Here is a 22968-nt window from a genome sequence, read left to right on the forward strand (position 1 = left end):
GATATACAGAGAACATAAACGGTTCCTTTTGAGTTCTGCCTGTCAACTAGATTCTCATAGTCCCGGTTGAAGTCCAGGTTATCAACTTAAATTCTGTAGACTTGTGACTGAAGTATAAAGACATCAACAGAAAGGGGAAATCCCTAAGATGTCAGCGGGTAGACAGGCAGGTGGGGCGCCTCTGCAGGGAGTGCAGGGGTGTTTCTGGAGCAGGTGCTAGCAGTGGCAGGAGTGCCCAGTGAGGGGGCATTGGGTGGGGGCACTTAGGATGGAGACTGTGCATTGAGGGCTGGTTTTTGCCAGCCTCCGGGCAGCCTACCTTCTGTAGGCAGTACGTGATTATGGCTCCTTCATGTACTGTTCCATGTTGCCTTTTTAAAAAAATAACATTGCATGTGGCTTAAAAAAATTTTTTTTTAAAGTTCGAAATAGGCCAGATTTATATAAAGTTAGAAGTAGAGTACAAAGATTTTTTTTCCCTGAACCGTTGAATTGAGTTGCCTACCTAACACTCCGTCACCCTAAATACTTTGCATGAATTTCCTGCGTGCAAGGAGATTCTCCTACCTAACCATAGCACAACCATGAAAATTAACGTTGATAATGTTACCTCCATTTAATGCTCAAACCCCATTCAAGTTTTGCCAGTTGTCCCAATAATGATCTTTGTAGCAAAATGATCCAGTTCAAAATCATGCATTGCATTTAGTTACCAGGTTTGTTTAATCTCTTGTAGACTTTTTCCAGTAAAATTTCCTTGATATTCATGACTTTGATACTTTTGAAGATTACAGGCTGGTTATTTTGTAGACTCTCTCCCATTTAGGGTTTGTCTGGTATTTTCTCATGATTAGATTCAGGTTATGCATCTAATGCAGGAGACCCTGGTTCGATTCCTGGGTCGGGAAGATCCACTGGAGAAGGAATAGGCTACCCACTCCAGTATTCTCGGGCTCTCCTTGTGGCTCAGCTGGTAAAGAATCCACCTACAATGCGGGTGACCTGGATTTGATCCCTGGGTTGGGAAGATCCCCTGGAGAAGGGAAAGGCTACCCATTCCAATATTCTGGCCTGGAGAATTTCATGGACTGTACAGTCTATGGGGTCACAAAGAGTCAAGCATGATTGAGCGACTTGCACTTCATTTCATGCATCTTTGATAGAACTATCACAGAAATGATGCTTTGATTTTTCTCATTGCATCCTATCATGTGATGTATGATTTTGATTAGTCTCATTATTGATGATGTTCATTTTGCTCACTGGATTGGGGTTATGTCTGCTAGGCTTCTGCACTGTAAACGTACTTAATCCCTGTTAATAAGCATTTTGTGGGTAGATACTTTGAAACTATGTGAACTCCCTTGCCAAACTTTAACTTTTAAAATTATTCATTCATTTATTTTTATCTTAAGGCCTCATGGTTTCCTTTTTTTATTCAGTGCATAATAATCCATTAATATTATTTACTTGCCAGTGGGAGCCCCTTCAAGCTGGCTTCTGCATCCTTTGAGTGTCTCCCTGCTTTTTGGCACAACAAGATGTTCTAAGCTCATCTTGTGCTTTCTCTGCTTTAGCCCTGGAATCGGCCATTTCTCTGAAGAGTGTTGTTTCTCCCTGGCCCTTCAGTAAACAGAGCTAGAAAATATATATACATGTGTCTGTATATTTGTGTGTAGATATATACTCATCCTCAAATTTACATCTAGCTTTATTTTTATAGCATATATGTCAGAAACCTTGAGTTCAGCTCCAATTCCAGTTGAAGATATTTCCAGTTCCACTTTGACATACAGATGTTTCCATATTAGCAGTGAGAAGCCTGGTCCCATTGCCCTTGATGGGATCCCCTTTTGGATCAGTCCCTCTGTATGTAACTAATCTCCCTTTGTTGCTACTGCCCTTTCCCCCTCTCGGGTGTTTGTTTTACCTACCCGTGGCTCCCACGTCAGGCTGCTCCTCCCTCTGTCCCAGTGGATGCCCTTCATACCCCACTGGGGCTGTGGCGTGCTGCATCACACCTTCCTGCCTCTTTATGGATGCTGGTACCTACCCGCCGTCCCCAGCACACGTACTCTTCTGTCCCTCCCACTGCAGCTGATGGAGACTTCTGTTTTCTCTTCCACAATTAATGGCTCTAAAGCTATTAGGCTGAATTTTGTAGGAAGAGAAGAGCTGCCCTCCTTTTCTTGACTTGAGTTGAACTCAATTTTTAGAAGTAAGGGAAGTATGGAACCTAGTGACTGCACACATGTGGAGGCCTGGTCTACTGTCTGCTCTCAAGGATTTTTTTTTAAAAATTTTTTAAAATTATTTTTTTATTGGGATGTAATTTTACACTGTTGTGTTAGTTTCTGCTATATAGCAGAAAAGTGAATCAGCTATTTGTATACATAGATTCCCTCTTTTTTGAATTGCCTTCAAAGACTTTTTACAAGAGAGAAACTTTTTGATGTGGGTGAAATCAGTTGAGAAAGGAAGCGTTGGCCATTGTGAGGACCTCTGGCTATGAGTGTGTTGTCTGTGGCAGGGGATAGGGCATATATAGTATCTGGTATGGGAGGTCTAGAGCAGTCTGGGGATGCAGAAGACATTGATGTTACTCTCTGAGATTGCCTTATGCATTGGGTTTATAGGCTCAAAGTATGGGTGTCCTGAGTTGGCCGGGTGGGCATAACCCAACAGGATGATAGTAATAATGGTAAGCTAATACTTACTGAACCCTATGTGCCAAACCCTGCTCTCATTTCACTCTCATTTAAAGAATAGGAGCTGCTATTGTCATTTTACAGGTGAGGAATTGAACAGAACTTGCCCAAGGTGCCATAGGCAAGCAAATAAGTGATAAAACCCGGATTCAAACCCAGAAGTGCTCCTTAATCACGATGCTTATGGTCTGATTGACCATAAACACTTTGCGTAGTATATACATACTGGAAAACATTAAAACTTTCAAAAGTACTTATACATGGCCTGACTTTGAGAACTTAGAGAAGAGTTCTAAGGCACTGAGGGACTTTGAATCCAAACTAGAATGTGTAATCTGAGCAGACTGGTGTCTCCCATGTCAGCAAGGCTTCCAGTACTGTTCAGGAGTGGGTGACGTGAAGAGTTGAGACAAGATCCGTCAGAATGGGGCTTCAGAAAGCTTAAACTGTGTCTGTTTCCACATTGAACAGCAAAATTTCTTGTTTAACTTTGAGGATTAAAGTTGAGGGAATTTGAGTTTTGGGTATGAAATGGGAAAAACACAAACTTCCCGCTTTATTCTTCTTTTTTTTTTTTAGGAAGCTTGAGTTATTTGTGAGTAAAACTGAGACTTTGATTTTTATATTTCGTTAGCCCTCTAAGGAGCAGACATTCTACAAATATAAAGGGAAAACTTGAAAAGTGATTTGGATTTTTTTTTTATTTGCACATGTTCACTCAGAAAACTTTACTAGATTTTTAGCAATGCTCCCATTACTGCCACATCTGGGTTTTCTCTTTTTCTTCCCTATTTAAAAAAGTCCTGCAGTCATTCAAGGCCTCTAGTAGAGAGTCTAAAGGCAGGGGAGAGAAAGGGCCCAGGCTGTTGCCAGCTGCGCTCTGCAGGCGTCATTCATTCCCCCAGGGTGCCACTCACTGTCTGGGGGCTGGGGAGTCACCAGACTGTGGTGAGCAAGCTCCCTCTGATGACTGTGCCTGCTTTCCAATTGGAAGAAGGGAGGCGGGTATATGGAGATGTCAAGATACAGAAAGGAATGCCAGGGGCAAGTGGTTGGGAATGGAGCTGAGGAGAGAATCCTGGGCACTTTCTGCTGTTTGTCTGAGTCTGCTTAGCTCCCAGGACTGATTGTGCAATGGGGTCACCCCGGGTTGCTTTGGGAAACTTAGCTTTAATGTTAACTGTTGCCACCTGAGAAGTGACCACAGCATTTTTGTGTCTCCTCTCTTTTGAACTTCAGAGCTCCACTTAAAGATCAAGGCCAGTGCTGCATCTTGTTTTGAGATGGTCTGGGAGACTCAGAGCTGTCATAATGCTGCGGGGGCCAGTGTTTAGGGTCTTGAACTTCAGTCATGAATACTGGGGTTTAGAAAAGGGGCGCAGAAACACTGGGGAGTGGTTCATGCTGTGTGAATATTCCTGAAGACTAGATGGAACAGGGCCACGGTGGGAGGGAGTAACCCAGACTCTGTTCTTTTTTTTTTTTTTCTCTTTCTTTTCCTTTCTTTTTTTTTTTTTAACTTTCCTCCCCTAAGTTTTAGATGCTTCTGGATGTTCAATGCTAGCACCTTTACAGACTGGAGCAGCTCGATTTTCTTCATATTTGCTTTCAAGAGCAAGAAAAGTGCTGGGCTCTCACTTGTTTTCTCCTTGTGGTGTTCCGGAGTTCTGCTCCATATCCACCAGAAAGCTGGCGGCCCACAGCTTTGGCGCATCCATGGCGGCAATGATGTCCTTCCCTCCCCAGAGGTATCACTACTTTTTAGTGCTGGACTTTGAGGCCACGTGTGACAAGCCACAGATTCATCCTCAGGTAACCGTTGCATCATTGCTTCAGCAAAGGTGGGGTGGGCAAGGAGGGAGGGAGGAGAGACTGGCTTTCTGGGATGCAGAGGCACTTTCTCTTGTCCTCTTGGCTTTTAGCTACACATCTGGAGTTCCTGCCTAAGAAGCAAGACTTGACTCAGGCATCCTAGGGTGAGGTAGACCTGAGAGGTCTCTGGAGGACAACTGGGCACACTGTTTCTCTCTGGTCTCAGCCTTTGAGAATCAAAATATTTCCTTCTGCCCCATCCTTCCTCTCTCCTTTCCCTTCCCTCCTTCCTTCTCCTGCTGCTGCTGCGTGTTGTTTTAAGGAGTACTGTGTTAGTCAGCCTCCAGGATGGCCCCCAGTGATCCTGGCCTCCGATGTTTCCACCTGTGGTAGTTCCCCTTCTACACTGAGTCAGAGCTAGCCCTGCATAGTCAATAGAGTAGCGCGGAAGAGACACTGTGACTTCTGAGGCTCAGTCATAAAAAGCATCGCAGCCCACCTTGCTCTTTGGGATCACTTGCTCTGGAAGAAGCCAGCCACCATGCTTTGAGGACACTCAGGCAGCCCTGGGGAGAAGTACATGTGTAACAGAAACTGAGATTCTTAGCTAAAGCCAGTACCAACTCGCTAGTCATGTTTCCTGGCCCTGTCTCGAAGTGAACCTGCCAGCCCCAGTCAAGCCTTCAGATAGCTATAACCCTAGTGGACATCTGACTTCAACCTCAGGAGAGACCCTGAGTCTGACTGACCAGCCGAGCCACTCCTGAATTCCTGGCTCATAAAAACTGTGAGAGAATAAATGATTATTGATGTTTTAAGCCACAGAGTTTTGGGATGATTTGTTACACAGCATTTGATAACTCAAACCACCATTATAGGACTGTTGGAAAGGAAAATTTCTTGCTTTTTTTTTTTCTTAGTTAATTACCAGCTGTGTTCAGGGATCTTTTACCTTTTAAGGTGGTGCTGCTAGGAAGCTTGGATTAGCAGCAAGAGACTCGTGCACCTGTGATACTGGAGTGCTTCTTATTTGCTTTGTGTGTGTGCCTGGGGGCTGATATGGCAGTTTATTATAGTGTGGGGGTCTTGGGTGTGCCTGACTCTAGAACTATAACTCTTCCCTGTAGGGCTGGATTATCAAGTGTGTAATTTGGGGATGTGTAGACGTGTTGGTCTGGGAGTAGCTTTTAGTAGTTAGAGGAGAAGAGGATGGTAGGAGCAGGCACTTGGGAAACAAGAAGGTCCCTGCAGAGGTGAACTGGGTTCATTTCTCATGGTTGGTTCTTTCCCAGGAAAGGGTTCTATCTTTAGATAGGAGATTAGTTTCCAGAAAGCAGATACCACATGCTTTTACCTTCCTCTACTCCTCTCTTTCCTATTCTCCCTTGAGGTAGTGGTCTACTTTGGGAAAGGACTGAAAGCAGGCCTGCTGAGGTTTGAGAAGACAGGAGCTGTATGAGGAGAGCGTCCTAGGGAAAGGAACTTTGCATGAAAGGGAGGACGGCCTGGCAGTGGCCTGAGCCACTTACTTTCTTAGCCTCTTGCTCCTACCGATGCTGTAGAGTCATCTTCTCCACCTCCCCAACCTACTGGAGATTCTGTGATGGGTGTGCTTGGGTGGTGGGTGGGAGTCTTGGTTACGTAGATTCTCTGGAGTTGAGAATCAGGGAGCCATACCCCAATATGCCATATTATCTCCCTTGCTGATGATTTCAGTCACTGAGTAAGCCCAGGTAGGACCTGAGTCTAAAAATCTAACACATCCCTATTGCACAGGATTCAGCCCTCTTCTGAAGCCTCATGGTTGCTGGGTATCTTCTCGATGACATTTCCTGCTTTCTGCTTCCTGACACCTGCCTGTGTATGTTTGTTTCTGAACTTTTCAGTTAGATTATATGCTGAGATAATGATGCAGCTTTGTTCTTTTGTCCTACAGAGGGTTCTGCCAATGTTATTGAAGATGAAGCTTGATTCACGTCTCAGTTTGGTCTGTCAGTATTACCTTTCATTTCTCTTTCAAGGACATTGTTCTTTTAATTTTTTGTTCTTTTTATTAATTTATTGCAGTGCTGAAAATGTAATGCAGCTCAGACTTAAATCACTTGTATCACCAACTTCCTTCCCAGGAAGGAGGAAACCTTCTGGACCCGGTTTGAGGTTGGGCTTCCTGCTGTTCACCAGGATCTGAGCCTGATTAAAGATTATCTCCAGAGTCAATGAACCCTGATGATGTGATTCCAAGGGCACTTAAGGAATTGGCTGCCCTGGTTCATTATTAGTAAAGCATTAGCTGTTGCTGTAGAGAACTCAGGAAGAAGTATTTGCTGTCTTGCTTATCTTTAAAAGGCGAATACGAATGATCTTGGAAATTATAGACCCGTTAGTTTACTGTGATTCCAGAGAAGATACTTGACCTGATCGTCAGATAATCAATCAGCAAACAGCTAGAAGAGCATAGGGTACTGAGTAATAACTTACATGGGTTTGTGAAGAAGAGCAAATCCTGTCAGATCAATCTAACTTCTTGCTGTGACATAGTGATGGATTTGAGTGGATCTAGGGCAAATGATAAATGTAACGCATCTCTACTTCATTAGGTCTCTACAATGCTGTGATCCACAGGTAGGAAGGTGAGTTTGGGGCCAGACAGCTCTCTTGTTGAATCGGATTGCTCTCAGGAAAGGGATGGGTGGCCCAGAGTGACTTGAGACTTACTGTTATTGGCAACTTAAAGTCCTCCTCTCTCTCTTTAAAAACAAACAAACAAACAATCAAAAAAACCTTCCCTAAAGCTTGCTGGTGTTGGAGTCCTGACAGGATTCAGAGAAAGTTGGAAGATGGATTAGGAAAGTTGTCAGTCCCAGATAATGGTGTCCTTCCACTGAGCTCTTCACAGGTCAGGTTCTCATTATAGCCTCTCCATTGTTTAGGTCTTTTGGTCAACATGGCTAGTGAAGGAATTGGAGAGATGCTTAGGATAAGAGGAACAAAAATCATTAAAAGCACAAAAATTAAGACTTAGAAAAAAAAATTTAATATAATTTTAGTGACTGATTTTTTTGTCCATACTGGGAAGGAGTTGTTCCAAGGAGTATGATAATGACTTGCTCTTTATTTTAATAAAGACCAAAAAAGAATTTGAATGGGAGCAGGAAAGACTGAGACTTGGGATGAGCATCTGCTTATAGACGTGACAGTGAAAGAGCTTGAATATGTTGTGCAGGTTAGGTCAGCCCTCCCTAGAGGCTTGGTGACTGTCCACCTGACAGATACACTTCCTGGGCAAGGTCTGGATGCCTCCTGGGGATGCATTTGGACTGTGAATCAGAACCACCCTAGCTCCTCTCCTGCCTGGCTCCCACGAGGTGAACTCGTGAGAACGCTGAACACTGTGCACTTCTGATTCTGCTGGGGGTGTGTCATATCCCTCATTTGTGTAGGAGGCAGGAACAAGTTTTGGGCCAGGGCCTCTCTGATGGCTTGGCATGGGGTTCATTTCTCTCGTCTGTGTCTGCCATTCAGAAGTCCCTGAGTCAGTTTGCAGGGACTGTCCACAAGGATTGCCACCATACAAATGGACAGGCACATGCTCAGTTGTGCTTAACAATACTGATTGTAAACGTGGTAAAACGTGGTATTTTCCATTTGCCATAATTTTTCCTGTTTACTTTTGTACTTTGTTCAGATTGCTAAAATTGGAATGGTTGGTTTGCCAGCAACAGGCTTTCACCTTTCTGGTATTTGCACTCATTTTGTTTTATATGTTTTGATTGACAGGTATAGGTTGAATATGAGACTATTTTTCATTTGAAAATATTTTTTCACGTAAGTTAGGTGGATTACCATGTTTTAGAGACTCAGAATGTGAGGTATACAATTCCTTTCTTGCTTTAGGAATTGTTTTTTGACGTGAAAGTAGGTTTTTATCTGGTTGAGAATCGTGACTCCCTTGTCCTCAACCAGCAAGAGTTCACGTTGCTCGTTTTGGTGTGGATGTGCATCAAATGATGGCGGCTGTGACCCCGAAGCCCAGGGAGCAGCCTGAAAGCTTTGGTGGTAACTTTAATTGTGCCGCTTTAACCTGGGGGCAAGTTCTCTCACCACCTCAGTGTTCAGAAAAGCCCGAAGCAAATGTAAGTGAGGAAAATGAGGTGTAGGCCACAACGTGTGGGGAGGAGGAAGTAACCTGGGCTGCCCAGATGGCCAGGGAGGGGTAGCCCAGGGCTCCAGTCTGGGAGCACACGTTCTGGTCGCCACCTCCCCTGCCTCCCTGAGTCTGTCCGTCAGACTCCATCAGGCCCCAAGGTGCAGTCTTTTCCTCGCTGCTCTGCAGCAGCCCCCCTGACTGTTTTCCTTCCCAGCTGTATTCAAGTGCCCATAACTTTGGAGAAGAATGACCTTTAGGGTTGAGGTTTTCTGGTGTTTGCTCTTTGTCCACAGGGGCTTTTTTTTTTTTTTTTTAGGAAACCTTGGAGAGATTCCATCTGCATTTTGAGTTAGAACTATGAGTAAAGGCATTTCTTTTCTATAGAAAGTTGTCCAGATGCTGGGTTATTTGGGGAGGGCAGGGTTGGGGGAGGGTTAATGGTGACAGGAGAAGGGATAATATAGAAGAGTGGCATTTGGTAGATTTTTGGTGTGATTTTTGATGTGAAGCTGACTCCTCATTATTAGTCTTATGAAAGAGACATTTTGGAAAACTTCACAGGAAATTGATTACGATCCCTACAAATCACACTGTATTGGTCTCCTTCTCTTCCATTCAAGGCTGAGCAGCAGGAGGCCCCTACCCTCTTTACCACCCCACCCCCCCCTCCACCTGATACACGCACATTGCTGTTGCTCTGTATTCAGCTTCTTCCCTTCTCTGCTTCTGGTTCCTGCACTTTGCAAGTGGATGGAAAGGTCATTCCCTAGAGAAAGAATTCACCCCTTCCTTGCCTTTCACTCGTCCTGGTCCAGGTTCCTCCAAGTGGGAGGGGTCAGGTCAGGCTTTTTAGCAGGAGGGCCCAGTTGTTGGGTTGCGGTCCATCTGCCCATGGCCCCAGTCAGTCCGCCTCCTTTTTCTGTACAGACAGGCGAAGGCGCTGACGCTATTCTATTCTTCTAAACTGGGAAATGAAATGCAAAACCGACGTTAATGTAACATTATGGTTGAGATTAAATGCACCAAAATCAGGAAATTCAAAGTTATGCTTCCCACAGCAACTATAACTCAGCCTCATCTGGCGTATGTAGTATTTTGTGTTAGTGCGGATGGTGTTATATGTTAAGACATTAAAGTTAACACCATAAGCAGAGCACAAAATGCTTGAGGGGGCTGAGTTATGATGACTGTGTGAGCCGTAAGTGTTCTTGCATAGGCTCTCAACTCCTGGAATAATTTTTCCCCTGCCCATCAGACCAATTACTGCCTTTCTTTTTAGTTATATGTCTGCTTTAGCACATCTCTTCTTCCATGGTCACTATGAATGAATTCCTCTATTGGTGGCCAGTGATGGGTGGGAATGGCGCAGCCCACTAGGCCCCTTTGAACTTTTTGTTGCTGCTTCCATAAATGTGGTGCCTCCCCTGCCCCCTCCCCGGGCCCCCCCTCCACAGGCTACAGTTTCCTGGTGGTCCCTCATCAGGATGGGCCTCCCAAGGCTCTGACTGTGGCTCCTCACTAGGGCTCCCTGAATGGGAACAAGCATTTGCTGTGTCCGGGTCTTGGCCCTGTTGAAAGTTCACGTGTAAAGCCGAACGGCCCTTCTTTATTTGGAGCAGACATAGCAATGTGAAAGTAAAATATACATCTCGGGGAGCAGAGCACTGGTGCATGGTGGTGCTCTGTTGTGAGTTTGGCATAGCAGAGGTACAATCGAAGTGGGTTTATTTGCACTATTCAGTCTGCTTCTCTACCTTCCCCAGGGTTTATACCTTTAAAATGCCATAGTTTATAGTTAGGCTCTGGAGTTGCCTGGGGGTGGGACCAGGAACTTTCCTTGGGAAGCGCTGGGTCACTGGTAACAAAATCAACCACGTAATTTAGTGCAAAACAGGAGACATTTCCCCCAGCCTGTTATTATCTAGTGGCCTCTTCAGGGCTGAGACAGCTGTTGGAATGGAGATTTTGTTAGACACTGGGCTAAGGTTGGTGGTGGGGAAGAGCTCTAAAGAATGGGGCCATTGATGAATGGTGAATGAAATCAGGGATTGTAAACTAACAGTGACACTGAGCTGCCTTTTAGGGTTTTTGTTGGACATGACAAAACCAACCAAGTCTGTAAAAGAATAGGGAGGACCTCATGGTAACCACCTTAGAGGCAATGAAAAAGCCTCTTTTTACTCTCTGGATAAAAACTTCAACCTCTGTGTTAGATGCCAGGATATAAAAACAAGAAATGGTCCCTACCCTCAAGGAACTCATAGTCAAGGAACATGATAACCAGCATAGCCTGGGTGAGTACTTGGCGCAGTGGGCGCACAGCAGGGGAGCGGTCAGCCCTGCTTCTGGAGGGGGCGCATAGCTCCCCAGTAAGGGAAGGTCAGGAGGTCAGGATGCCAAGTGGGCCCGAGAGCTCTCAGAACTGCTGTAGCAGGAATGAACGAAGGTGCTCACAGGATGCGCCAGGACCCACTGACCCAAGTCTGAAAAAACTGAACTGGATTGCAGACTTGCTTGTGTGGATGTTGAAAATGAGACAGAGAGAGAATGAAGACTTTGACCTGGCAATTTCTTTTCTTTTCTTTTTTTCTGTGCTACATGGCTTGCGGGATCTTTCAGGCCCCAACCAGGGATTGAACCCAGGCCCTGAAAGCATTGAGTCCTAACCACTGGACCACCACAGAAGTCCCAGAACCCAGCCAATGATTTCACCATTTGGCTAGTAGGATTGTCTGTATCATTGATATGGTATTTTTCACATTCAAGAACATCAGTGAGACTATGAAGGCTACAAAAGGTTTAAGAGAATTTTAGGCAATAAAAGTGTGAGAGGCAGAAGGATGAGGGTCAAATAGAAATATGTGAGCTAAGGCCCTGAGGCATTGTCAGGAAGCTGCCCCAGAAGGTAGCTCTGGGCTGGGCTGTGAGGTCTCTAGGGAGAGGCAAGGGCTAGGGGGTGACATCACCCCCCACCCCCTGCTCCCAGTACTGGCAGTTTGGATCTGAATCTGCTAGGCATCCCATGGGAAGACCTCCTTCCATAGACTGGGGAGGTTTATACCCTTCAAACAGATAAATGGCTGGCTGACTTAACACTGAGAACAGAAGGAAGGAGGGAAGGATTAATGAAGAGGCAGGAGGAGAGAAATGACTTGCTACAGACTGGAGAGGTGGGAGGTGGGGACAAAATGAGCTGTCTGTCTGAGCAGCAGCAACAGGTAACACAGCCACAGAAAGAAAGCCAGTACGTTGGGAAGGGGGATGGGGAGTAAAATCCTGAGGAGCATTTAGGGTTGGTCTTTGGGCTTGGCTTCACTTCTCCCTGCCCCCGTCCTGTCTTGTATTTTCTCTCCCCTCTGTTGATTACATTTCGTACTTTGTAGACCGGAATCAGTTGTCTGACATGAGGAAAACTGATATTAGGAGATGCTTCCTCCATCTCTGTGTCTTGTTGGGAAAAAGGATCCTGCATCATTTTGATTAAGATGCTTTGGAATGATTATTTTTTATCCCCTTATCCTAGGTGTTCACAATATTTAAAAAGCCCCCACAGTCATACATTTATGTGATGAGCTTTGAGCTCTAGCTGTGAAAATTGAGTCATTGCCTAAAAGCCTGGAACAAGAGTGTTCCCAGATTGACATTAGCCAAGCCCACCCCCACCCCCACCCCCCAGGCTGGCAGGTCTGCAGCAGAAGGGTGAGCAGGCTAGGACAGGCACAGATGGTTTGGTGGGTTGAGTGCTGCCATGGGCAAAGCCTGGTTAGGTACCGGGAGAATCAGAAAGGAGGGAGGAAGGCTCTGGCGGGGAAGTCAAACATTATGGAAGCTCTTCACTTGAAGTAAAACTGCCTTGGAATGGGCTTGTTTAGACCCTGTCCCTCTCTGTAGTGGCCAGTAGGAGACCTTGGTCCATGGTAGTAAATGTCTGTTGTGTGAGTTCCACTGTTCAGTGCCCGGGTCAGTGTCTAGTCCAGGGGAGGCCCTTCCAGCCAAGGACTTGTCTGAAGGCTAACTGCTAGCAGAGGCTCTCACTGGGAGGTGCTGATGTTGCTGAAAGGAAAGGAAGTGCAGAGTCCACAGTAAGGTTGATAAAGTAAAATCGGCAAGCCAGGAAAGGAAGTGTGAATGTTGTTGAGTGGAAGAGAGGAAACAGAAGGAGGTGTCGTTAGCCAGTGCTCAAGGGAATGGAAGGGAAGGTGTTCCACGGGGTTAGATATGGGCAGAGGGAAACTGGTTAGGAGTTACTACTTGAAAGTGGGTTAGTGGGTTGGACTAAGGTGGTGATGGTGGGAATGGAAGAGTTATGTGTTGTAGCCCTTAGATCTGCTGGGAAAGAAGCAAGCTTGAGAACCATGCTCTTGAGTAGCTCATAGCTTTTTTGGGTACTGGTGGGCTCTGGTTGGCAGTGGTGCTAAGAGATTTGGTGGGGAGTGGAGAGAGGAAACCTGCGGTGGTTATAAATGGAGTGCTCTGCACTGAAGGCCTGTGTCAGGGACACCTGCCGTAGGAGAGCTTAGTGGTGACAGAGGCAGTTACTTTACTCCTCTGGGATCTGTTTGATGAACTGCTGTGACCGTGTCCTTTGGGAAGTAGATGGTGATGGTGGATAGGACGATAATTGGCTGAAAAGCTTGGAATCTTGCTCTACCAATGTGATAAACTCAGGGCCATGGCTTGAAATTGCAGTGTCTGAAATGGAGTTCAGGGACTCTGTATTGATCACAGTCTGTGCTCCCCGCCTCTCCCCAGCACTAGCAGGGGTGAATGAAAAGCCAACTGATCAGCTGAAAGGGATTGGTAGTTGGGTATGGAGGAGGCAGGGACTGACTAATGACTGGGAGGAAGCATGCCATTCTGATAAGGTCTGCTTTCACTAGAGAGGTAAGGTGACCAGAGTAACAATGCCAGGGGCAGGCCTTAGAGAAAGTTCATGGTATGGTGTGGAGGTGGTGAGATGTCTCCAGCTTGGGGCCTCAGGCTATTGTAGAAATTGCTGTGATCCTGATCTACACCTGTGGCCAGTGTTAGACTTAATCAGGACCAGGGGTATAAAGATAGCTCCTGCCTGATGTCTATAATGAGAGGTCTTCCTTGGAGAGGTATCCAGCTCCACTTTTTGATTCATTTGTGTAGAAGGAAGATGTTTTTCTGGAGAGAGTAGTATGATGAGTGCTCTGTGGGTAGTTGATGCTCTGGGTCTTGATCACATTCTTGAAGGGAGCAGGCATTGCCTTGGCAGGAGGACCTCTTGCAAGCTTCCTAACAGAAATGTGTCACCTTGCTCTACACAGTTCTGGGATATGACATGCCAGCTTTTCCACCATGGATCTCTGCAGCCAGGAGAATGAAATGTCTGATGGCAGAAGCCAGGCGTGGTTGGCAGATATAAAGGACTCACCTGAGGGGCTTGAAAGTGGGCCGAGCAAGGGTTTATTCTAAGAGCCAAGAACCCTGGGCTCTGATGTTCTTTTGTCAGTATGTCTGTGATAAGGACTTAGTCACACAGATATTCTAGACTATACCTTGGCTAAAATGTGGTCTGAGAACCAGGGGCATCCCCATCCCCTGGGATCTTGTTAGAAATACGGAATATCAGGCCCTTGTTGTTCAGTCACTAAGTTGTGTCTAACTCTTTTGTGACCCCATGGACTGTAACCTACCAGGCTTCTCTGTCCATGGGGTTTTCCAGGCAAGAATACTGGAGTGGGTTGCCGTTTTCTTCTCCAGGGGATCTTCCCAGACCAGGGATCAAACCCATGTCTCCTGCACTGGTAGGTGGATGCTTTACCACTGAGCCATCTGGGAAGCCCGTTATCAGGCCCAGCATTAGATAGAATGTAGTTTGACAAGACGTCAGGTAATTTGAAGTCTGAGAAACACTGCTTTACTCCACCAGTGGCTCTCAAACTTCAACAAGTCTCGGAATTACCTGGAAGCTTTTTAAAACACAGATTGCTGGGCCCACCCTCAGGGTTTCTGATTCAGAAAGTCTGGATTGGAGGCCAGAAACTTGCATTTCTCATAAATTCCCAGGAGATGGGATTTTATGCTGCCTGTAAGGGACTATGCTTTTAAGGGACTATGCTTTTAAGTCACTGACCACCTTAGCTTTCTCATCTATAAAATAGGGCAATGATACCTGCCTGCCTTACAGAGATGTGGATTCCTATGAGCCAGTGTGCGAGAAAAGTGTTCAGGCAGCGTGGACAAGATGTTAGTCTGTGTCGCTTGCTTACTGGTTTTTTGAAAATCTGCCATCATGGCAGCACATGTGTTTCCCTGACCTGGCTTCTGGCCGTTGGGCACACAGAGGGCAGGGGATCTATGAAGCTCCCTTGGGGGATGCTGTCTTCTGTGAAGAGACTAGCAGCCCCTGGGCCGTGAGTGGGGATTACTGTGCAAGGTTTCCTGAAGCCCAACTAGCCTCTCTGGGCTCCTCTCCTAGTTGCCTGGCCAGAGCCCGCTCTCGGCCTGAGTGGGCCTGGTCTGTCTTGATCACCTGTTACTCAGCCCCACCTCTTCACTCCTGGCTAGTGGGTCTTCACTGCATTATTTGCATTGATTGGAAAAAATGGACTTTGTCAAACCAAGCCTCTGATTCATCTTTTATGTTACTTAACTTTCCCCACCCTATTGGGTGATTAACTGAACAGGCTTTGGCTGCAACATGTGCTCTGGTGCCAGAATGTGGACTCTCAACCTCCCCTCAAAGTGAGGCGACCTGAGGCAGAGGCTGTTCTGTGAGAAGCAGTATAGCAGAGTGCTTAGGAGCAGGAACTCCAGAAATGGACCCTCTGGATCTGAGTCTGGTGTGCACCACCAGTGTGTGGTGCAGTATGACCTGCCTTGAGTGAGTTACTCGTCCTTCGTATGCCTCAGCTGACATTATTGGCAAAATGGGGTTAATAATATTACCAATCTTATAGGACTATTGGGAGGATAAAATGTAAGAGCTTAGAACTGTGCCTGGCATGTAATAGCTATATGTGTCTGCTCTTGTTAGGAGAATTACTACTAATGTTATTTTGACTCATGGCCTCATAGTAAGCTATTGGGGTACAGCAGGTGGCTGGGAGGCAGGCCCTCCTTCTCTGGGGAGCATAAAGAGAGCCTGCAGGTCCTCTATCAACATGTAGACGGAGCCACAGCATTATCCAAAGAGATTTTTTCCCTCCATTAGAACGGTAAGTTGAATTTGGCGCCCTTCCACTTCTGTGCCCTCCTGTAGGGCTGCCCCTTGGGACCTCTCCTGCACACAACCTGAGATTTGTTTAAATTAATTCCCTGACAAATGTAGGTATACAGGTAGCTACAAAGAAATCATTTGGTTGTTTGCTGCCCAGAAGGGTCAGCTTCACAGAGGCCACTAATAGCAGAAGTTATTTACAATTGAATATCTGAAGGTGTTTGAACTGAGGCTGATTCACAGTCGTGTGTTTGTAGACACCAGCTTGTACACTCCTGGGTAAGGATGTAGTTTCTAAGATTTTTGGTCTCCTTCATTTATTGGTATTATATATTTTTAAAAATTCAGATTTCAGTAAAATCTGAATTATAATTCAGTTTGCACCCCCTCCCCCCTGTAAAGAATAGCAGTCTCTATTTTCAGCCTCTTTTCTATATTTTAATTGCTTTGGGGTCTATGGGAATGGATGAAGACGGACGTGTAGGTGAAAAATCAGCCTTGTGCAGCTTCAATTTTTTACCCTTCCTTGTCCTGAAACTTCGAGCATCAGCTCTCATCTGTCAAAGTGTAAATCAGCAATTAAAACCCAAACAGCCAAATGCCAAAGATGACCTGAAGCACAAAGCAACTGACAAACAAGTCCGGACAAATCGACGGGTAATTTATAAGCTTTGCCCTAAAATCTAATTATTTGGCAATTCGAATTTGCAGCCAGCCAGGGCTCGGCAATAAATTTAACCCGCCATAAATTATTTAGGAGCAGGCTGTGGTGTAAATCAAAACCACGAGTGTTTGTTTAAGAAATAAGCTCCTTGTGCATAAAATGTCTTTTTTTTCTTCCCCCCCCAAAGGAGAAACTGTTAAGTCAACTACAGTCCCTTCGTTACCCAGCGCAGCCTGCACGTCTCCCTTCTCTCTCTCAACTTCCTCTCTTCCCTGTGGTCAAGAGGCTCCTTGATCCCTTGGAGAGAAAGGTCTTGCCTTTGCACGAAACTTTTATCCAAAATCTTTCTCTGGATAAAATCCGTTTTCACCAGGTACTGCTTTTTCTGCCTTGTCGTGTGATGATGTTGCTTTAGGATTTCATCGAACCTTTCTGTGCAGGAGTGCACACTTTTTGGACTTTGAATCAGTGGGTGGAGAGAAGGCAGATTAGTTGTAAACTGAGGGAATGCCAGTTCCTAGGTTGAGAAGGGGGAGCCATGAAAAATCTGCTCATTTCAGAAAGGACCATAGAAAGATTGACTCAAGGCAAAGAAGAATCTGTGCTTTGGAGAAGAGGTCTGTAAGAATGCCACACTATTAAACCCTCTGACCCATTGTCAAAAAATGTCTAACCCAAAGTCCTTCTGCTTAAAATCCTTTTGTTGTTGTGTCTTTGAATATAATCTTATCACGGCAGACACTTTAGCTTAAGGGAGTTTGAATACACTGAAAGCAACCTACACATTTATTCCTTATAATCTACTGATTGTGGATGTGAAATTTCATTTGAAATGCTGTTGCAGTTTTGTCTTCAGTTTGTCAAGTTTATCAAGATTCAGTTTATCAAGAGAATCACTGGGGTTCCTACTTAAGCAATTAGAAAGTAGCTGCATTTGAAATCTCTGCTCCAACTGAAACTTCTGCCTAAAAAGATAAAAGACTATTTGCTTGGTGCTTCCTTTTTATCTCTCTGTCTTCCTTCCCCTTTAAAAAACTATTTACAGCTGGCATTTTATTGAGTGACACAGCAGATACAATAGGTTTGGAACCTTGGGTACTTTGAGAAATCCAAGTTCTAAGGCTTCTGTTCTTAGTTGTCAAGTTGTGGCTAGTTCTCATCCATCATCAGCAGACCAGCTTTTTGGGGTTGTGGTGCTCTGCCCTTGGACAACCTAGTAGTGCAGGTCGCGGTGGACGGTGTAGGGTGACCAGCTGTCCTAATTTTAGCAGATTTCTGCTCCAGGAATCTGTGGTCCCAGGCACACAGAAAACTGGGACGTTGATGGTTTGTAGCAGTCGAGGGAGGCTGGGAGATGAGAGGCAGGGGATCTGGTAGAAAGTTCTTTGCAGTCTGGCTCTGCCACCTCCCATCTTGTCGCCTTAGGTAGGTCACAGTACCTCTCTGGTCCTATGGAGAGCTCTGTGAGAACAGAATTTTCCTGTTAGAGGCATGCTCTTGGTTTCTTGCTTGCCATTTATCAGTCCCTTTATGTGTTTACTTACCAAAAGCTGAGAGTGGGATCTGTGTGCTGGAACAGACCTGGGTGCTAGAGATGCAGAATGAAGGCTCATAGTTCTCGCCCTCCCTGAGCACAGAGCCAGCAGTATGTGTGTCCCTGCAGCTGTAGTGGAGGCTTTTCAGTTGTAATTTTGCAGGACTTTCTGCCTGGATATTTCACATTCGTTGCTCTTATAACTCAAGAACAGTCTTTCTTTTTAGGAGATAGAGCACTGAGCTCCTTAAAGACAGTCTTTCAGACTAAAAGAATCAGATCTTTCTTGACCCTTCAGATTTTGAGAGCTGTTAGTCCTACTTCTTTAAGTCTCATTTTCCTCACCTGGAGTCCCAGCTTTGTCCCTTACTAGCAGTGCAACCTTGAGCAAGTGACAACTGCTTTTGGGGTCTTAGTTGTTCTGTAAAATAGGCCTAATAGGGATACCCATTTGATGAGTTGTTAGGGATTCAATGTCGTCATTCCTGTTGCACATTTAGCAGAGTGTCTGCCACCTCTGGTGTTGGTGTTCACTCAGTTGTGTCCACCTCTTTGCAACCCCATGAACTGCAGTTTCCCTGTCCTTCACCATATCCTGGAGCTTGTTCAAACTCATGTCGATTGAGTCAGTGATGCCATCCAACCATCTCATCCTCTGTCATCCCCTTGTCCTCCTGCCTTTAATCTTTCCAAGCATCAGGGTCTTTTCTGATGAGTCTGCTCTTCCCATCAGATGGCCAAAGTACTGGAGCTTCAGCTTCAGCATCAGTCCTTCCAGTGAATATTTAAGACTGATTTCCTTTAGGATTGACTGGTTGGATCTCCTTGCAGTCCTAGGGACTCTCAAGCGTCTTCTCCAACACCACAGTTCAAAAGCATCAATTCTTCAGGGCTCATCTTTCTTTATGGTCCAACTCTCACATCCGTACTTGACTACTGGAAAAACCGTAGCTTTGATTAGAAGGACATTTGTTGCCAAAGTAATGTCTCTGCTTTCTAATATGCTGTCTAGGTTTGTCATAGCTTTTCTTCCAAGAAGCAAGTGTCTTTTAATTTCATGGCTGCAGTCACCATCTGCAGTGATTTTGAAGCCCAAGAAAATAAAGTCTGTCACTGTTTCCATTGTTTCCCCATCTATTTGCCATGAAGTGATTGGACTGGATGCCGTGATCTTTGTTTTTTGAATGTTGAGTTTTAAGTCAGCTTTTTCACTCTCCTCTTTCACCTTCAAGAGGCTGTTTAGTTCTTCTTCACTTTCTGCCATAAGGGTGGTGTCCTCTGCATATCTGAGGTTATTGATATTTTTCCCAGCAATCTTGATTCCAGCTTGTGCTTCATCCAGTCCAGCATTTCACATGATGTACTCTGCATATAAGTTAAGTGAGCACGGTGACAATATACAGCCTTGGCATACTCCTTCCCAATTTGGAACCAATCTGTTGTTCCATGTCTGGTTCTAACTGTCAGCCACATAGTAAATAATAAATGGAAAGAATGAAATGATTCCATCTTGTGTTTGTCTCTGAAAGTGTTGGGGCCAGCTCCTCACTACCCCTTGCCCAGGCTCCCAGCACCTTGGAGAGAGGAGACATATCTCATTATTTTTGCCTTTGTGTCTACACCCAGCCCCTGCCTGGTGAATAGTAGGTGCTTAATAGTATTGTTTTATGACCTGATGATGACAGCAATATGACTTACCTTCCAGGATTAAAAAGGGTAAGATAAGGAAGTGTATTTAAAAACGTGTATAATAAAAAGCATGACCCTGGGTATGTTGCTCCTTTAAGATACTTCTCTCAGTGCATTGTTCATCATTTGCTTTTCTGCTGGTTCATGTACTTCTCAGGCAGACCACATCTTATCTCTAAATCGCACTCCCACACCTGACCAGGGTCCTGTACAGAGTGGATCCTCAGGTAGTTTAATTGGATGCAAACATCATACAGAAGTAAGGCATTGTGAAATTACTATTAGGGCTGGAAAAGAGGGCTGTTAAATACAAACCAGTTCTTTTTTCCTTCATGGTGCTGCCTTTACACAAACAGACATCCAGCTGTTCCTTTAAAAAAAAAATTCTTCCAAGGGAAATGAGGAAATTGAGGGAGGGCAAAGGAGGAAGGGCAGAATAACAGGTTCATGATCTGAACAGCTGCCCTTAGAAGCTGGCACTCAGGGACATCTTCATAAGCTTTGGGTGGAATGAATGTGATCAGCCGATAGCTTTGGGGTTCCCTCTCTGATCATTATCAGCTGAAAACTTGTAAAGTGTTTGGCCTACCCCAGGTGTACAGGCTGCAGAGTTTTGTCAGCTGGTACAAACTGGGGCTCCTCTTCCATGAATGGTCTGTTGAGAACAGTGCTTTGAGGTTCTGGGCTTGTCTGGGCAATATGGAAAGGTTAGAAGTAGATAAGTGAGGTCCTTTTCCCCAGAGGGTCTTCTATCAGAAGTTCCTCTTTTGCATCTTCCATGGCTCAAAAGAATATGCCAGTGTGTAAGGTTGTTGTTATAATAGTTGATGGTGGTGCTGAGGTAGGACCCCTGCAAAGTCATGTTCTGAGATTGGGCTTGTTCTTGATCTTGGAGAGAAAGCTTGGCTGATGGCCAAACAACGTTGGAGAGGTGTTTAGGATAGGTCCAATCTGCTGCATGCTGGCCCGCAGACATTTCAGAGGAGTTGCCCCTCTTCATACAGAGCCAAGGCTGGCTTGTTCCTCCTCTCTGGGAGGGTGATTTCGAGTGTGAACACTTAGGTTGGGTTCCATTTCCCCAGGGGTGAGGAAGCCAGTGGCAGGAAGGATTGAGCTGCGGCAGGGAAACCCAAAGGCCAAGTTTTAAGAGTACTGGGAATGCTGACTCGGTGCTGGTCAGAGCGGGAGCTGAAGCGCTTACTATTTTACAATAAATACTAATAAAATTCTAGATCTATAATAACATTTCAGATCTCTAAAACAAACCATGTGCTTGTAAAAAAGTGGAAAGAGATCAACTTTAAGCCATAAATTCTTGGTAATAGAAGGGTTTTTTTCTATTTATGTTTGATAGATATTTTTGTTTCCAGAGGAATGTCAACTCCTAATTTCATAATGTATCATGGGCTTAAGAAAATTGAATTTAATAAAAGCCAGAGATGAATGGCATCCTTAAAGGTCCCAACACTTGTCTTTATTAGCAGGACAAACTGCAGGTCTCCAAACACTGCTTCTCTCCAAATGAAAGTTTAAATGAAAAGTACAGTTGTGTCACAGGTTAAATTTCATTGTGGGCCCAGCTAACGTTGTTAGTGAGGAGCTGGCTGTATTTGTTTCCTTAGACACCAGGGCTGCCAAACCGACTAGGCTATGGAGGTCTTTCTGTTGGGGAAGTGTTTCTTCTACTTAGTGGCAGAGGAAGGATATCAGAAACGAGCCTCACTCAGATGAGCCCCACCTCAGAGTTAGAGCCTGGAAATATTGGGTATCTGGTTTTTCAAGGGGACCAGTGTGCACTTTGTGTGTGTGTGTGTGTGTGTGTGTTGTTTTTCAGAGCCAAGCTCTCCCCTCTGGCCTACTTTGTGGTTCTCTGGGAGGAGAGGCACCACTTAGTTTAAGCAGCAGCCTGGGCCTCCTCTCCGCCGCCCCCCCCCCCCCCCCCGCCTCAGTCTTAGTTTTTCCGCCCTTCCTGTCTCTAGGGGCTCCTGCCAGCTTCCCCATCCTTGGGGCAGCCCAGGGAGCCAGAAGCTTTGAATTTCTCTGTCATGAAATCTGGCTGCCTTGGTTTGGTCCTCAGTCCTGCTATGATCTGTTGGATCAAGATGCTTGAAAAACGAATCCCATAGAGCAGGTGTGTTTGGTGGGGCGACACCAGGCTGCCTTGGAATATTAGGGAGACAGGCCATTTCTTCTTCCGTCTCCCCACTCATCCATTTCCTGAATGCAGTCAGGTGTCAGCGGCTTCTCTGTTGTTTCTCTGGGCTGTCCCTGGAGAGAACCAATTTGCCTTGATTTTAGTGATGCTGGAAAGGTTCTCAGCAGAATGGGCGACCTGGGGAAAGGATGCCACTGCAGCTGACTGTGGGGGCCACTGATTGGGCAAAGCCCCCCTCCTGTCTCTGCAGTGGAGGCCTCTTTCACATGCTAATTTTACTCGGAGGGTTTTGCTTTTATTTATTTTTTTTATTATTTCCTATTTGTCTCTTCCAGATGTTTTCAGGGCAGTTTTTTTTTGTGTGTGTTGTAAACTAATTCCATTCATGTTTTAAAAATTTATGAAAGCGCTAATAAAAATGTCAAAGTGGTAAAAATGTTAGCTTTTCCTCTGCTTTGATTAAATTTTGCAAACTGTTTTTGAATATTAAAAAGCAATAATTTTTTTTATTCTCTCTCCTGGCTTCCCCTCGTCTCTCCGGCGTGTGCGTGTTCTCTCTGGCCCTCTCCCCACTCTGGCGTGTTCCTCCCTTTCCAGGAGCGATGTATGAGGCGGGCTGCACAGTCGGCATGCTGCAAGCCTGTTTGCACACCAGGACCTTGGTGCTGTGCATCTCTATTAAATAACGGAGACAAATTAATCTTAGAGACACCAAACAAATTGTCACTCCTCCTCGTTCTCTTCCATTACGTTCCAGTGGACTGGGAAGGGCTGGCTAAGCGATTGGGTTGGGGGGGCGGTGCTGAGGGGTGAATGTGCTGCCTGAGAGAAAGGTGGGAGGCACTAGCTCTTAATACTGTTACTCAGGTTTCTCCTTCTCTTCAGTATCGTCTTTGACTCCTTTGACTTTATTTATTGCTCATCTCTCTTTTTTTTTTTCTTTTTGTAAAAGCTGACGAAACTCATTGACTCTGTTTAAACTTCATGCACAGAGGTTTGTGCATTAGTCTGATGGCTGGTTATCTATGTGACTGGAGACTTAGACCCCTTCCAGGAAAGGGACCCGGGCA

General features: G+C 45.4%; 1 protein-coding gene across 9 annotated transcripts in view; it reads left to right on the forward strand.

Annotated features, from left to right (window-relative positions):
- Positions 1-22968, forward strand: part of ERI3 (ERI1 exoribonuclease family member 3) — a 128316-nt gene that overhangs the window by 9570 nt on the left and 95778 nt on the right. For 6 of the 9 annotated variants that reach the window (XM_020897473.2, XM_070468276.1, XM_020897469.2 and 3 more), the window contains one exon: positions 4243-4520. The exons of the other annotated variants lie outside the window; for them this stretch is intronic. In XM_020897473.2, the coding sequence (XP_020753132.1) occupies positions 4266-4520 (255 nt within the window). In that variant the 5' untranslated portion in view covers positions 4243-4265. The remainder of the gene's footprint in view (positions 1-4242; positions 4521-22968) is intronic. 9 annotated transcript variants of the gene reach the window in all.

This window comes from Odocoileus virginianus, chromosome 5 (genome assembly GCF_023699985.2).
Source record: "Odocoileus virginianus isolate 20LAN1187 ecotype Illinois chromosome 5, Ovbor_1.2, whole genome shotgun sequence".
Taxonomy (NCBI): domain Eukaryota; kingdom Metazoa; phylum Chordata; class Mammalia; order Artiodactyla; family Cervidae; genus Odocoileus; species Odocoileus virginianus.